The sequence below is a fragment of the Anarhichas minor genome, unplaced genomic scaffold (assembly GCF_050575085.1).
Source record: "Anarhichas minor isolate MPS153535 unplaced genomic scaffold, ASM5057508v1 ptg000017l, whole genome shotgun sequence".
NCBI lineage: Eukaryota > Metazoa > Chordata > Actinopteri > Perciformes > Anarhichadidae > Anarhichas > Anarhichas minor.
The window spans coordinates 20,244,986-20,258,386 of NW_027466463.1; the positions used below are offsets into that span (position 1 = coordinate 20,244,986).

General features: G+C 41.7%; 1 protein-coding gene across 1 annotated transcript; it reads left to right on the forward strand.

Annotated features, from left to right (window-relative positions):
• Positions 1-2,416: 2,416 nt before the first annotated feature.
• LOC142952152 (very long chain fatty acid elongase 6-like) lies at positions 2,417-11,571 on the forward strand. Its single transcript, XM_076094199.1, has 4 exons — positions 2,417-2,682; positions 4,950-5,081; positions 6,451-6,602; positions 7,526-11,571. Exons 1-4 carry the CDS (start codon positions 2,606-2,608, stop codon positions 7,954-7,956), a joined length of 792 nt encoding a protein of 263 aa, XP_075950314.1. The 5' UTR covers positions 2,417-2,605; the 3' UTR covers positions 7,957-11,571.
• The last annotated feature ends 1,830 nt before the right edge of the window (positions 11,572-13,401 follow it).

A 13,401-nucleotide genomic window follows, 5' to 3' on the forward strand; every position in this document is an offset into this window, starting at 1 on the left:
TGCTCAGCAACATGCACCATGAAAGCATAGTATGGCATCACATTACCTTTGATTAGGAGACGAGCTAATTCTAAGGCTTCATGAGGGACATTTTGATCATTTTGTGATTCCTGTGTCACTATGAGTCAGACTTCTATGTTTTTAGGACACTTCTGTTAAATTGAAAGTCATGAATCTAGATGTTGACACCTTTAAGAGCAGGTGAAGGAGAATATTTAGTTTTACTGGTGCAGATTCTCTCCATGTTGCCACACATCAGTTGCACAACACACACAACCGAACCCGCCCGGCCCCTGACTCGTGGCCCTCTGACCTGCTGATAATCCAGCCGTGATTCTGCCACGTCACACCAGCGAGCAGACAGATGTGTGTGCAGCTGTGTCTTATGTAACCGCTCACCTCACGGCTGCAGATGTGATGTAAGTGAGTCTCTCTCCCCTTTGGCACAGATTCATGAGCACATTCAGTTTGAGCACGGATAGCAGCATTGTACATGTTAGCAGGTGGAGATAAGGAGGCAGCATTTCATAGAGTTATACATGAAGGCGTAATCTAATATTTAACTGCAACTAATTCACTTTTTTTTTATATCAATCAATCTGCAGATTATCTTCTGGATTAATGAATGAATCCTTTGGTTATAAAATGTTCATCACAGTTTCCCAGAGTCCAGGGTGACATCTAGAAATGTCACGTTTTGTTCGATCAATAGTCCAAAACTCAAAGATATTCAGTTAATTATAATAGAAGACGAGCAGATATTCACATTTTGAACCAGAATAAAGGGTTAGCAGGGGATGTATTGGTTTATTTTTAATTTGCTAATAGTAATGGAAGATCTAGAGTGTAGAAATACTATGTTAAAAGTAATATATGAAGTACTTAAAGTTAAATTACTCATAATGCAGAGTTTCAGAATAATATACAATATATTATTGGATTATAATAATTGATGCATTAATGCGTTCATCACTTTAATGCTGCATCTGGTAAAGATGGACCTCATTTAATTATTTTATAAATGGGAAGCTTCACTTATAATAAATATATATATCATAATTTATTAGTTGATTATATTTATATTCTAAATCTGCAAAGTAACTAAAGCTGTAAAATAAATGTAGTGGAATAAAAAGTAGGACATTTGTCTCTAACATGGAGAGAAGTATAAAATAGAAGTAAACAACATTAAACACACACAAACAGATCAGTTATTTATATTTAATCGTAATTAATTCATATGAATTATTAACAAAATGATAAAAAAGATGAATTAAAATAGAATAAACACGTGTTGTGTATCAAACTAAATCATAAAATGTTTGACTGTCTGAACTCACTGGTGATACAGCGTCAGAGCTAAGCCCCGCCCACCTCCATCACTGCACGCTCGAGACACTACGTGCTCTCACTGCGCATGGTCAAACAGCACAGTGACAGCGCGAGGAACCAGGAAACCGATGCATTTACCTTCACAATTAAAGTTGAGACTGCTAACTAATTATCATTTCCATTCATTTATTAATTTGTTGTAATTTATTAGTCTTTTAATCAATAAAATGTCAGAAAAAAGGATAAAAGTACCTGTCTGAATTCAATATATAAATAAATAAAAAATATAAAATAATTAACACATTTTGTAGCTTAACAAAATAAAATATATTTAATGATCAGCGCAAGTGAGCTGATGATATAATATTGTTGGTTGATGAAGGTAATGCATACTTTAGGTTTTATGTTCTGCTGTCACTGATTTAAGGATTTAGTCTTTACATATTGTGTGTTTATTATGTTTCTGTTCAAGCCTGTGCTCTGTTTGTTAGTTTGTTTTATTAAATGTCTGAGATAGTTAGAGATGAAAGTTAAAGCCATGATTACAACTTATTATTGACCTATTACAAGCTGGTACCTTCTGGTGTTAGCCTAGGCAGAGGATTTTTTAATAAATAATAAAATACAACTTTATGTATGAGGAATATTGTTGTGCAACAGTTGCATTGCAAAGTAGGGAAGTGCAAATATAAGACCATATAAAACAAATGTAATTGTCTCTTATCCGAGCACCTCAAAACTAAAATATACAAAAATATATCGCCAAATCATTCACAAGACTATAACTCTGTTACACTGTTTGTTTGTTGTTGGTTAACTATTTGCACTACTGTTTAGTTAGTTAATTTAATATGGTTCTGTTTCATTGTATCTACTCTGCATTTGATTACTCAATATTACTTACCTGTATCATGATGCTGCTGTAGCGAACAAATTTCCCCTTGCAGGATTAATAAAGCATCTATCTATCTATCTATCTATCTATCTAGTTAATCTGAAGCAATTGCTGCGTCATAGCTCTTATTCTGAAAGTCCAAACCGGAACAGCATTGTTTCCCTTTCCGCCAGCTTGATGACGGAGAGGAGAGAGTCCTTGGATGAAGTACGTCTGGTACCGCATCCTCCAACCGGTGACAATCCAGCTAATATCAGCTGGAGGAGATAAAGGAGCAGCAGCCAGGCTGTAAACCCGTCACAAGGCCGGTCCGGCGCGGGCACATTTAGCAGAAACTTCGGGAGTCTTCTAGCGAAAGAAAAGCGGATAAAATAAACAATGAACGCGACTGCGGAGTACGATTTCGAGCGGCTGTTCGACGAAAGACGAGCCCTGGAATGGATGCAGGAAAACTGGTATGTTAGCTTACAGAGAAGCTAAAACAAGAGATAAAAGATGTCGTCTTGGTCCTCTTCCTCCTACAGACTCAACTCTGTCTCCTCGTGTCCGTCCTGTCACCGGCTGTTAGCCACGTGTCTCACATTTACCGCCGTTAATCTGCTTCATATTCGACGTTTATGTGTCAATTCACACGTCCTTGAGGATGGACGACGTGACTTCATATTTTCCTCCCATAGATCTGAATTAAAACTATTTGAGTGCAACAAATAGATGTTAGTCCGTCTGCTGTGCACGCACCTACAATGATCCATCACCACCCAGCGACAGAGACGCAGAGTAAGACTGCATTTTTGTGCACGAAGTGAAAGTAAAACACAGCTGTGGCTCTGAGACAGAGGGGAGTGAGCTGTACCGGGGGGAGGTGGGGGATGCAGCTCATATCCTCACCCTCCTCATCCTCACCCTCCTCATCCTCCTCATCCTCCTCCTCCTCACCGGGTCTGGAGCTTTGTGTAAATGTCTTTAGACCTGCTGCAGCATTTATCTTCTGCATTTTAATGTTCATAGGACGCAGTAATTCACTGTTAGTGTCTCCTCCTCTTCTTCCTCCTTTACTTTAACGTGCTTCTGTGTCAGTATCACTATAGGGAAGAGTATCTGTTATTACCTTGTTGCTGTGGGACCTTAAAACGAGCACGCTTCACCGTTGTGCTTCTGTCCTCGCACCACAGCCACACCCTGAAACATCTTCCTTATCACCTGAACCCTGTCACCTGTCATGTGCACACAAACCCTGTGTGGTGCAACCGTGAAGACGTGACTTTAACTTCAACCCAGGCGACTCCGTCAACTGGTGTCATTTGCATGAAATACTACAATAAATGTAGATATTTATTATGCAAATGTGTCTTGTTGGATTAAAAGAAGAAAATAAATGAACAAAGTTAAACTTCAGAGGATACTTTTCCCTTTCCACAGGAAGCTCAAGTGCTCCTGTTTGCAGTGAGCTTGTTTAAATATTTATTATTTAATTTATGAACGTGTTTATCAGAAGTTAAGACAAAGATGACGTCTTCTAGCGGCTTCTTTCTTGTTTGACCGAAAGCTAAAAATCCAAAAGTATTCAGCAGGATTTGATGCATTAAAAACTGTTGTTCTAAATGTTCTAACAAGTTATGTCTGTCCTTCAGGATAGTGTGTCGTATGCTGAGGGTACTTTGGAGAACAGCAGGGGGTCCTTACATCAGTCAATCATAAATCCTAAAGAGGAATGATGTCGTTGGTGAAATAGAGGAAAGGTCACCCGACACTAGTCTGTAAAATAGTGATTTTATAGACTAAATTATATTAATCGAAAGTAAAACCAACAGATCGCAGCAGAATAGCATGAAAACCTGAATATACTTTTAAACATCAGTTTGTATCTCTGAGGGATTTGACTTCATGCGTTCACCATCAGAAGCATTAACTGGGTCAAGCAGCAGCTACTCTAATATGTATTGTGACAATCTGGATTAGTCATCTGGTTTATTCCCAAACAGCCTCACAGATGTAACGCATATATATATATATATATATATATATATATATATATAGCTGTTTCTATTTCTTCACCGTTGAGCATTCTGAGCTCAGGAGTTGACCTTTTGCTGCTGCTACTGGCTGTTAATTAAAACACTATAGGTTGCTGGTTGCTAGTTGCTGGTTGCTGATGAGCCACGAGGAGCAACGCCCGGTTTAAATTGCCTCATCACTCAGAGCTGGCCGTCTAAACGGTCAGTGTGTCAACTGCTAATCTCGGTTAATCCTCTGTGACTATAAACGAGGACGAGTGAGCGGCTGAAGGGTGTTTTAAACGTGCGTGTGTTCTGTGTTGACTCGTGTCTGCAGTAAGCAGACGGTCGTGTTTGAGTTCAAACGTCTGCTCCGGTCACCCTCGCTGTGTCCTCTCCTGATGTAACCGCTCTACGTCTGTACCATCACCTGCTGGGTCACAGGCTGACGGAGGTGATTTAAGGTTGAGCGGGGAAGTCGTCCTCTTCCTGTCACCAGACAGACGTTTAGAGGCTGATTCAGCTCGTCCAACTCTATACAGGTTCTAACACACGGCCTTTCTGTTTCTGCCCTTAATCAGTTTGTATAAGTGGAACCAGATAAATAAAACTGAGGTTCTTAATCTACAAAAGTAGACGGGTTTAAGACAGTCCAAAGAAGTCTAACACGGTCTTATCTCCTTCAGTGATGCTGATCCGTGTGTTGTTCTGCTGTGTTGTGTCCACAGGAGCAAAGCCTTCATGTTCTGCGGTCTGTACGCTGCGTTCGTGTTCGGCGGGCAGCACTTCATGAAGGAAAGGCCGAAGCTGAACCTGCGCCGGCCGCTGATGCTGTGGTCGCTCAGCCTCGCCATCTTCAGGTGAGTCACGGTCCTCATCTCTTCACTTGAATTGATGAACTTGCTCCAGAAAACAGTCGGTGGTGTTTTCACAGTTAATCAGACGTTTTATAGAATAAATGATCATTTGAGATAAGTTATCGACCGGTCGTGTTGTCTGAAACATCTTTAATTATTGTATCTTTAAGGTTTTCCTTTTGGTGGATCTAAGGGGTCTAGAACATTCCAGCAAAAAGCATGTGGACACAAGTGTTTACAGTGTTAAAATCTCAGCATGGAGTTTAGTTTACTTTGTTTTTCCTCAGCGATCGATGCCGGCAGGGCTGCTCTCTGCTCCTCATCGCTGTCCCTCCATCAGTGTAGTTTTTACATTTTCAATAGGGAAACTAATTATCAAACAAGATTGTAGAGTTTGTGTTTTATAAAACCTGAGGTAAGTGGTGTCAGTGGACGGTTTCTCTCCGTTGTGTCTTAATATTGTTTGGCAGATGAATTCCTTTCTGCATCTCTGGATCGATGTATGACTGCAGGACTCTAAGAGGGTTTTATTGGCATCATAGAGATGAGTAATGTCGAGTGTTTGTGGCAGCAGTAGAGCTGAAACATCGGACATTCAGTGGTGTGTTTAAGAGAAACGATGACATGGGTCGTAGAAGTGACTCGGACCGTCCCCTTTGTTCTAGGCCGATTAAAGGATTGTATTTAATATTTAATAGCATGAAGCCTGAATAATGTGTGTAAACGGTAACCTGAGAATGGCTGCTAAATAGAGCGAAGAATTTCATGTTTTTAACAAGATCTGGTTCGGTTTATTTGGGGCAAAATTGTGCTAAATCTGGTTGAAAAATACATGTTTTTATTTGTGTGTTTTTTTTAGATATCTTTTTTTTTTTTAACAGATTTTGAGTCACTGTGTCAATGTCAAAACGTTCTTAATTATATGTTGACATGGAAGCATTTGAGAAGCTTTTTTAACAATATTTTATATTTAATCAGATGCGTATAGAACTCTCTTGACCTGTAAATGGATTGTTATTGGGAGTTTAAGGTGGTATTTTAGACGTATCTCCAGGTAATGGGTAAACACAAATTATCTAAAATGATTTTCTGACACTGAGAGCAGCAGTGATGTGTTCAAGGACCGTCGGAGAGATGACATTCTGATGATTATGTTTGCTTTTACAGCTTCTGGATGTGATAGATTGTGTAATTTTGGAGATAATATTCAGAGGGTTAAGATCTCGGTCCCTCTAGCCCTCGTGTGCACGTACTCCTGGTCACAGGTACAGATTGATCTCGGTGTTGGGTCTTTCACCAGTTTCCCGGCTGATGGAGAGGTTTGTTTCTGAGTTGCTCTGATGTGTTTGCGTGTCGTGGGTTCCCTCTGCAGCATCATAGGAGCCCTGAGGACTGGATCGTACATGCTGCACATCCTCACCACCAGCGGCTTCAGACAGTCGGTGTGTGACAACAGCTTCTACAGCGCCCCCGTCAGCAAATTCTGGGCCTACGCCTTCGTTCTCAGCAAGGCCCCCGAGCTCGGTAAGGTCCTCCAACCTCTCTGATACGGTCCTCAGCAACACAAGGGATTGTGTTTCTCGGATGTTTTAACAGATTTATAATTTCTATATTTCCATGTCAAACAGGCCCCAATTATATGTTGACAGGAGGCTTTTAAATGCATTTGAAAAAATGGTTATATGTAACCAACGGACTAAAAATAACATTGTTTTTAACAATATTTAACCAGACACATTAAGAACTCTGTTATTGGGAGTTTAAGGTGTAATTGGTAAACACAAATGATCTGAAAGGATTTACTGACTCAAAGCTTAGATGGACATGAACCTGAAGAGATGAAATCATTTCTCTCACTTCCTCTTCGTAGCGCTTAAACTTTCCAGTAAATGTGTAATAAGCAGACAATCACCTTAAGAGCTGCTCCTCCGTCTCTCTGTGGAGGAAGATGCTGAGATGGCAAGAACATCCCGTTAGAGGATGATGGATCCAGAGACGGTGTTTCCTCAGCTGCAGACAGGAAGAGTGTCGACATAAATACTCTGTACCGTTAAAGACCTGCACACCGTCCATCAAAGGGTAACGTGAGTGCAGCCGAGCTGTTGCTCGTCATCGCACAGGAACCTACGTACGTTCGTGGTGCAGAATGAAACCTCTTCACATCTAACTAAGTTTGTGCTGGTTAGGTTCAGCTGGTGCTCTTCTAAAATATATGAACGAACATCACCTGATTACAAACGGTGGTGCTTTCAGCAAAGCCCACGGAAAATAGAATAAAGTAAACGGCATTTAAAACACAAAACAACAACAACATTTCACCTTTAAATGGGTTTCGAGCTTTGAAACTAAAAGGAAAGCTCTTAAACTTTATGTCATTTTGCGATTGAATTTTGTCTGATCTTAAAGTACTGCTCTTCACGAACCCTTCGATGGTCTTCCTCCCCCAGGTGACACGGTGTTCATCGTCCTGCGGAAGCAGCGCCTCATCTTCCTGCACTGGTACCACCACATCACCGTGCTGCTCTACTCCTGGTACTCCTACAAGGACCAGGTGGCGGGCGGCGGCTGGTTCATGACCATGAACTACCTGGTCCACTCCCTCATGTACACGTACTACGCGGCCAAGGCGGGAGGCCTGCGGGTGCCCCGCCCCTTCGCCATGATCATCACGGCCACCCAGATCCTGCAGATGGTGATGGGCCTGGCGGTGCTGGGCCTGGTGTACCGCTGGATGCACGAGGTACGCTGCCCGTCCTACTTGGACAACATCGCGTGGGGCACCCTCATGTACCTCAGCTACTTGGTCCTCTTTGCCTTGTTCTTCTACAAATCCTACCTTGGGGGCTCCTCCGGGGACAAAGGGTCCAAGGCAGAGTAGCGTGTCTTGTGTTGTTGAAGCGTGCCATAACGTAGAAAGTGACCAGCGGCGAGGCGGCCATGACTGTGTGAGCCACAACCAGCTGACTGCTTCATGGGCCTCCTCAGTTTCACCTGACTTTTTTATAGGCACCTGTAGCTCGACACAGTGACGCATTCATGGATTTAGAGGAGACCGGTTCAGGTTCATTTAAAGGCACAGTGTGTAGGGCATCTTTCAGCAGAAATGGAACATAATATACATAAATATGTTTTCATTAGTGTATAATCCCCTGAAACTGTTTTCGTTAGCTCAGGATGACCGTCATAAATACATAAAGATCAGGAGGCGGAGTCCGCCGCGTTGCACCGCCATGTTTTTTCTACGGTAGCCCAGAACGGACAAACCAAACACTGACTTTCAACTGTTTACGTCACCTGTCTGACTTCCGTTGCTCCTCAAGTTGTTACGGTCGGGACGGTCACAGGCTTGTAAAGTCCAGGAGTGAGCGGAGAGGTATTTAGTTAGCAAACAGACCACTAGATCCTACACACTGTGCCTTTAAGAAGGGAAATAGAGGAGTAACGTGTTTGTGCTTGACTAACGTTGTCCTCACTGCATTTATATTATCGCCTCGGTGACTTAGACTCTTGACCAGTAAAAAACAACCTTTGAAGGCCAAATGTGCGTTTGTTGTAACAGAAAAGGGATCATCCTTAAAAGCTCTGAAGTAGAACAAAAGAATAGATTTAATGTACTGATGAATTTAAAATAGTTAAAGGAACAGTTCAACATGTTGGGAAAAGGAAGCTCGTCACGCTTTACGTATTGATCTGATGGTTAGCTTAGCATAAAGAGTTGAAGCAGAGGGAAACATCTCCAGTTTTATTAGTTTTATCCAAAGTGGGAACAGAAACCTCTAAAATAACGTAAATAATTAAACGTCAAAAGTCCTGCTTCCAGTCTTTATGCTAAGCTACGCTAACACTGTAACACACCGCTTAGACAGAACAAGAAGTCCAATTACCCAAAATGTTGAACTATTCCTTTATAATATGTTTAGTACGAGCACAAGCGTGACCGTCAGGATAGTGAGTTTAATAACAAAAGGGAACAAAGACTTCACAATGCACTGAATGAAAGAAGGTTGTTTTATGACCTTTAGTTTCACACACACACACACACACACACACACGTAGGTCTTTCTTTATCTTCAGTGTGGTGACAGTAAGCTGACACACACTTTGAGAAAGAGGAACACTGACAATCATTAATCACACACTGTGTGTTCTCACAGACGATAAGATCCGAACACATTCCTCGTCTCACAGCCGCCCAGAGAAACACAACCTTCCAATGAGCGAGTTGTGTAACGCGTTGTTTTAAAGTCCTTTCTGTTCTTCTGTTTAAAATAAGACGGAACAATACGTTTACACTCGGTCACTGTGCACACGTTGCCTTCTGCAGCTCAGCTCATCACTGACACCGGACGGAGAGTTTTACTTTCTCTTGTTTGAAACCAGCAGCAGACGTAGAAACCTGTGTTTGCACAAGGACGCGATGCGTCATCATTGTTTAAGCCGGGATCTGTTTTATGAATCTGAAACTGACTTCCACAGTTACTGCAGTACTACTACTGTGAGTACTTGTGTTTGCTGTAGACTTTAGACCTAAAAGAAAGAGGCGTGGTTTCTCTTATTGTTCTCCAAACTCTTCATGCAGGACTGATATCTGATCATGTACCTGCAGTAATGCTCCAGTCATCATCACACATCACAAACTAGTTCATTATTGAGTTTAAAGGAATACTTGACCCACAGAATGAGCGTTTGTTACAGCTGCTCTCTTTGAACTGTTGAGGAACACTTTGTTTTTCTCTCACGCCAAAAAACTGAGAAAAGTCAGACGAGAGAAAACGTGTTCTTCAAGAATTCAAAGTAAAACGAGATCAGTCGTTTATATACAGACTGTCATTGTGTGGATGAAGTTTTCCTTTAATTGAAACAGACTTTAAGATAAAAGATGATGTATAAAAATGAACACAAACACAAATGATTAGTTGAACATTGAGTCAGTTGATTCTGGCTCATTTCTTCTGGTTGATCAACACAAAGAAATCTGTGAAAATGTGACTCGGCCCCAAAACTACGAGTTGAAGTCGTCTTGGATCAGGTATCTGAGAGTCCGTGGCTGTGAAACCAGAGGGCGAATGTGCATTTGAAGGATTTAAAAGGATTTAAAGTTCTCTGGAGAGTTTCCAGTATTGAAATTAATGTAAAGTACGTGATTTTATGTAACGGGTAATATTCCTTTAACCCTCACGTTGATCTTTATTTGAAGATTCATGCATGGAGTGTGAACTCACATTCCTCTTTTGCAAACATAAGCTAATGTGTGTAAAGTTGTTTCATGCTCACAGTTTGACTTTACCGTAGTCAAACTCCTCCTCTACTTATTCCTCGTGCGCTGTAATCCAGATTATTCCCCCAACCAACCAACCAACCAACCAACCAACCAACCAACCAACCAACCAACCAACCAACCAACCGCACGTGATCTGATCATCACTGAGCTACAATCTGGTTTAAATTGTGCGTCATAGATTAATATGTGGGCTGTAGAACCACTGGAGACGTTACAACACGTGTCCATTTGTAAATAATTAGAATCTATTTATTTCTCCAGCAGATGTGAAGTTCACCTGGTAGACGTCAGTTTATTAGGATTATTTCCCATCCAGATGTTTGTACGTTCTCTCATATCTGCTGAAGGAACTCATCTCGACACCGTTTCTGCCTCTCAAGTGTTCAGAGCTGGAGGGTCGGACATTAATACTTCATGTTTAATTAGTGATGCGTGTAGCTTCATGCCGTCCTCTGTGTTTTATCCCCCGTCAGGTAAATGTGTGGTAGCGCTTTAGAGATCGAGGGCTGATTCTGGCTTGAACATATGAAGTAAAGACGATTGTTCTGCCGTTAAATTGAACCTCTTGTACGTTCTGTTTGTTGTGGAGGAGCTGACGTTCACGTGCTGCAAGGGTTAAACAAAGGCTCGTTGTGTTTTCAGCACTTCCTGCGTTACTCCGTGAGTCGCTCGCATAGCGTCATGTTTTCACCTTTATTCATCTGCAGCACGTCTTAAAGTAGTGTCATGATGTCATGATGTCCTCTGTTTGCAGATGTTTAAATCTGTGCAGATGTTTTATTCTTCCGGCCACAAAGAATCTATGAAATCACAAAACCACCTTTTTGGAGATGTAACCATGGAGTGATGTATGAAGTGCTGACTCCACTCGTGTGGCTCTGAATGATCCTTTCCACCAACATGAAGCTTCAGTACTTCTCTCTGCTAGTGAACCTGAAGTTCTACTGAAGCAGAGAAGGAACCAGGTGAAGTGTTTTTGTAGCGTCAGTGATGATTCCTGCTCAGAACCTCTTTAAACTTGAAGATGATGATGTTGGGGTTCATGTGTGTGCCAAACGATGCTTCTGTTACTTTGTCCCGTCACGGATCAATGAGACGAGTTAACAGCCGGTGGATTCTACTGTCGGCTGCAGACCAAGGAGAGAAATACCTGTTCAAAGGGCTTCTGATGTTGAAGTGTTTCAATAAATACGTCACAATAACGGTTTTAAACGGACTGCGTTCATTGTTTCAGAGGTTTTCTTTGTGGTTCTGTGACAGAGAACCATATTAAAAATCACTGTTTCTTCTTTCATATAAAGGTTTTTGGGACGACAACTACATTTTGTTTGCTCAACTCTTTACAACAGACCTTGAGACCAGTGATAATCCGTCCTCCACACTCACAACCACGAGTAACAAAGAAATGGCCTCTTTACTGTCGGCGTCCAGGCTGAGATATGAACCGCTGCTGGTTTGAGCCAGCTGTGGGCGGCGACATCAGAGGACTATGAGGAAGCTTTGACTTTGAGGTAAAGATAGTCGTTATAGTCGTAGTTTGTATTACAGAAGGAACGTTTAACTGGTTCTGAACCAGGCTCAGTGTAGTCCTGGTCCTCTATCAGACCTCCATCAGTAAAGAGACCATCAGAGAGAAGATGGTCTGTTTCTATAGAGTTATTCTTAAAGCTCGTTATCGGAGCCACCGGGTTGGATTCTGGTGAAACCAGATGACATCATGCAGGTTCACCAGAACCTCCTTCAGCTCAGACTCCAGCAGAGACCGGTCCACCATAGACAGACCCAGATCCTCCAGCAGAGACCGGTCCACCATAGACAGACCCAGATCCTCCAGCAGAGACCGGTCCAAAGTGGACAGACCCAGATCCTCCAGCAGAGACCGGTCCACCGTGGACAGACCCAGATCCGGCTTCTCTGCAGCTTGGAGACCCAGGACGTATTGCTGGACCCGCTAGATGGAAGGGAGGCACGGGAGAACCAGGACTGAGAGGAGCAGACTGTCAGACCCTGCTGCAGTAACATGAGAGGTTTTCTAAAGGGACTCTGGTGCTCAGAGACACTACAGCTTTAGTCCACAGGGACCACCAGAACCAACACTAAATAAAAGTTATTTTTGTTAGACAACTTCAATTAAGTGATGAAAACAGATGCACCAAGATGATTGAGTGTGGAAGTCTTGATCCTGGAAATACTAAGATATATAAATGGAGACTTCGTGTCTTATTAGAAAGTGAAATCAAATTATTAAAAGATTAAAATGAGTTAATGTCCCTTGTCTTTGAATTACAGCAAAGACATTGCTGAATTTTACTCAAGTAAAAGATCTGAAAACCTACATGAACAGGAAGTTGTCTGCACTAGGATCCCCATAAACTCACCAATGAGTTCACAACCACAGTTTATAGATGTTGTCTCTCATCATTTAAAGCCTGGGGCGCCCTCGCGTGGCGGCAGTCGGGTGTCATGGTTTCCTCTGGCAGCAGTGTGCGATGTAACTGAGGCAGTAAAACACAGTAAACACAGTAAAACACGTTAATTGGAGGCAGCTGTGGAATCTGTGCGCAGTGATGCACGGGAGGAGCCACGTGAAGCTGCGTTCAAGTGTTGTTGGGTAAATCAGAACACAGGCCAAAATAAAGTTCTGAGAAATGATAGCAGATGGAATGAGTCTCTCATTACTGTTTCTTTTCTGTGTGCACATTTTAAGTGTTTAAATTTGCTCTTTACCAGAAAATATAATGAACCTCTTCCTGCTTTATTGAAATGCTATTTTCAAACTTTATTATTAATATTATAAATATGTCCGTTAAGATGCTGAGTGGTGGAGGAAGGCAACTAAGTGCATTTACTCAAGTTCTGCGCTTAAGTCGTACAATGTGAGGTACTTGTACTTTACTTGAGTATTTTCAGACGGATATAATGTACTTTCTACTGACTTTTACTAGTTACTTTTACTTTATAGTTTACTTTAATAAAAACTCATTGTTAAAGATGAAACCAGTGACCCTTGACCTTTCTCGTGAGCAATGTTTACTCTAAACT

Bases quoted from the DNA above. Each gene is read 5' to 3' on its own strand.
- LOC142952152 (XM_076094199.1), top strand. From the start codon at position 2,606: ATGAACGCGACTGCGGAGTACGATTTCGAGCGGCTGTTCGACGAAAGA. The intron at 5,082-6,450 runs GTGAGTCACGGT...TTCCCTCTGCAG, and splicing joins CTCAGCCTCGCCATCTTCAG to CATCATAGGAGCCCTGAGGA. The intron at 6,603-7,525 runs GTAAGGTCCTCC...TTCCTCCCCCAG, and splicing joins CAGCAAGGCCCCCGAGCTCG to GTGACACGGTGTTCATCGTC.